Source organism: Apium graveolens, chromosome 3, assembly GCF_009905375.1.
Source record: "Apium graveolens cultivar Ventura chromosome 3, ASM990537v1, whole genome shotgun sequence".
Taxonomy (NCBI): Eukaryota; Viridiplantae; Streptophyta; class Magnoliopsida; order Apiales; family Apiaceae; genus Apium; species Apium graveolens.
Genome location: NC_133649.1, coordinates 21993029 through 21995918, shown reverse-complemented (window position 1 = coordinate 21995918; position 2890 = coordinate 21993029). Strand labels below are relative to the sequence as shown.

At 30.9% G+C, this 2890-nt stretch overlaps 1 protein-coding gene across 1 annotated transcript; it reads left to right on the top strand.

Moving 5' to 3' along the window:
* Positions 1–263: 263 nt before the first annotated feature.
* LOC141713989 (uncharacterized) lies at positions 264–2483 on the top strand. The gene is made up of 5 exons (XM_074517539.1): positions 264–342; positions 448–1655; positions 2038–2129; positions 2221–2370; positions 2471–2483. The coding sequence occupies exons 1-5, from the start codon at positions 264–266 to the stop codon at positions 2481–2483; spliced, it is 1542 nt and encodes a 513-aa protein (XP_074373640.1).
* The last annotated feature ends 407 nt before the right edge of the window (positions 2484–2890 follow it).

Sequence of the window (2890 nt, the reverse complement as noted above, 5' to 3'; positions counted from 1 at the left end):
ACGGTTCGATCAGGGTTGTAGTTTTGATTGTTTCGTGAAACAGTTGAAATTTATAAATATGTTACTTGTTGAGTTGCTAACTAGTCCAGATTTGTTTATTTTCCACAAAATGATGGACTAGTGTTGTAGTTGCGAAACACTAATCAAACAGTTTTTCGTTATGATTGTGTATCATATCAATTAAACTATTTAAAAATGTCATACATAGAGTTGCTAGGTAATCCTGTTTCATGTTTTATAACAAATATTGCTTATTTGTAGATATGGATAGCCTCCCACTTATTGTACAACATAGTGGATATTGGGACGAGGACATAAATTACAAAAAAATCAAAGTTTTTGGTGTGCTACTTCCAGATAGCTGCAACTACAGTTATTTGGTCGGAATGATATGCAATTAACTGAATGGTAGTTTTTGGTGTGCTACTAATCGCAGTGAAACGACAGTTGATAACCCTTGTGCCGAGGGTCAAATTTCAGAGGCCATATCATCAAGTGTTGTTAATGAGTTCCCTGATGATTTATACACAAATGGTACTGGAGATTTTATGGATTATGCAGAACTGATTTCTCGACAAATGGTCACCATACCAACACAAGATGTTGTTACAGAAGTTAGAGCTCAGGTCAGGGAAAATGAAATCATAGAAGACAAAAAAGTTAAAGATTTGTTACCAATGCAAGTGTATAAAGACAACAAGACTATACAAATTGCTCTTAGCCATTATGCGATAAACAAAAATTTCCAATTCAAAGTACAAAAGTCTTGCATAAAAGAGTATTTAGTTAAATGTGTTGACAACAGTTGCAGTTGGTTGTTGCGTGCATCAAGGAATGGGAAAACAAATCAGTTTGTCATACGAAGGTTTGTTAACATTCATAACTGTGCTTTAGAAATACGATTTAAAGGGAAAAGACAAGCAAGCACAACCATTATAGCAGATACAATTAAACAGAAGTTCACAAATATCAAGACATCTTACACGGTTGCAGATATTATTCGTGATATGAAGCATGATCACAACATCAATGTCACATACAACAAAGCATGGAGATCTAAAGAAAAAGCTCTAGAAATTGTGAGAGGAAATGCAACCGAATCATTTTCTGATTTATATACTTATTTTTATATGTTGCACACTATAAATGCGGGATCGGTAATTGAACTCCAGTTGACAGAGGATAAATGTTTCATGTACGTGTTTGTTGCTTTGCATGCTTCGATAAAAGGATGGAATCATTGTCTACCTTTTGTAGTTGTTGATGGAACTTTTCTGAAATCTGCATATGAGGGTACTTTATTGGTTGCTGCAACTCAAGATGTAGGTGGCAAAATTTTTCCTCTAGCTTTTGTTGTTGATTCAGAAAATGATCAATCATGGGAGTGGTTTTTTGTGAAATTCAGAAAGGCTTATGGAGGAAGGGAAGATATGATTATAGTAACTGACCGACATGAAAGCATTATAAAAGGAGCTGGTAAAGTATACCCTGAAGTACCAAATATTTTCTGCATTTTTCATATACTTGGTAACATCAAAGCTAAGTTCAGGAAAAATTTGAAGAGAATAAATGATGCTTTCCTCTCTGCGGAAAATGCATATACAGTTAAGGAATTTGACTATCACATAAAAGAACTTGAGAAGGTCGACAAAAGAGTGTGCCTTTTTTTTATTAGAAGTTGGATATCAGAAATGGGCTAAAGTTCATTCAACAAATAATAGGTATTCGAATATGACTTCTAATGTGGCTGAGTATTTAAATTCCGTGATAATTTCAATAAGGGAGTTACCAATTTGTACAATGATTGAAAGTTTATGAGTTTTGATATAAAAATAGAGTTAGAAAAACAGAGATGAAGCAAATGCAATATCGATAAAATTAACAAGAAAATATGAAGACATCTTGAAGACAAACTGCCACTACTCTATTGATTTAACGGTAATTTATAAAAATGTAAAAGCAACTAGTTCTTTTTTTCATAACTCATATATACTCTTGTTTTAGTAATCTGCTATACTGACTTTATATGATTTATAGGTCCACCCAACAAATGACATTTTTTTTGAAGTTCATAACAAGGATAAAAAATATATAGTTGATTTGAGGTCAAAAACTTACAGCTGCAATAGGTTTGAAGAACTATTTGGAAAAATATCTATTCTTACAATTACAATTTCACTTTAATCTCTATATTATCTTCATCATTGTTTTGTATTGCAGATTCCAAATGGAACATATTCCATGTTCCCATGCCATTGCTATATTACAGAAATCAGACCTTGACCCTTATGACTATTGTTCACCATATTACAAGAAAGAAACAGTGGTTGCAGCCTATAATGAAATTGTATATCCTGTTTATAACGACCCGTATATTTTCGAATTATTTAAATATGTGATTATTATGGAAATTATTAAATAAAATATGTGTATTGTTTTGACCGCCATGTGTTGTTTGATTATTATCTAGGTGTGATTTATGATGTACTGGGTTGTTCGCATAATTAATTAAGGAATTGTATTGAATTGTTCCACTTTTAAAGTGGATTTAATGCAACTTTATTTGTATAAATATTTGAAGTGTCTCTAAAATTATTTTTATGATTTTATAATTTCAATAATTATTTTTAGGATTTTATAAAATTGAGAAATCAATATTTTATTAATTATTTATCTTTAAATGATTTTCTGAATGCTTTTATTTGTAAAATCCATATTTAATTCAAGAACTCTTCAAAAATTATGAAACTCATATTTATTTAAGTTGGGAATATTCCAGGAATTTTAAAATTATTTTGGGAATTTTTGGGATTAATTTTACCCGCGCGTCGATTCGTTTCATTGATAAAAGCGGGCATAAAGTGTATATTAGAAATTGTTTTGAAATTAT

Bases quoted from the DNA above. Each gene is read 5' to 3' on its own strand.
- LOC141713989 (XM_074517539.1), top strand. From the start codon at position 264: ATGGATAGCCTCCCACTTATTGTACAACATAGTGGATATTGGGACGAG. The intron at 343-447 runs GTGTGCTACTTC...GTGAAACGACAG, and splicing joins CAAAAAAATCAAAGTTTTTG to TTGATAACCCTTGTGCCGAG. The intron at 2,130-2,220 runs GTTTGAAGAACT...TTTGTATTGCAG, and splicing joins AAAACTTACAGCTGCAATAG to ATTCCAAATGGAACATATTC.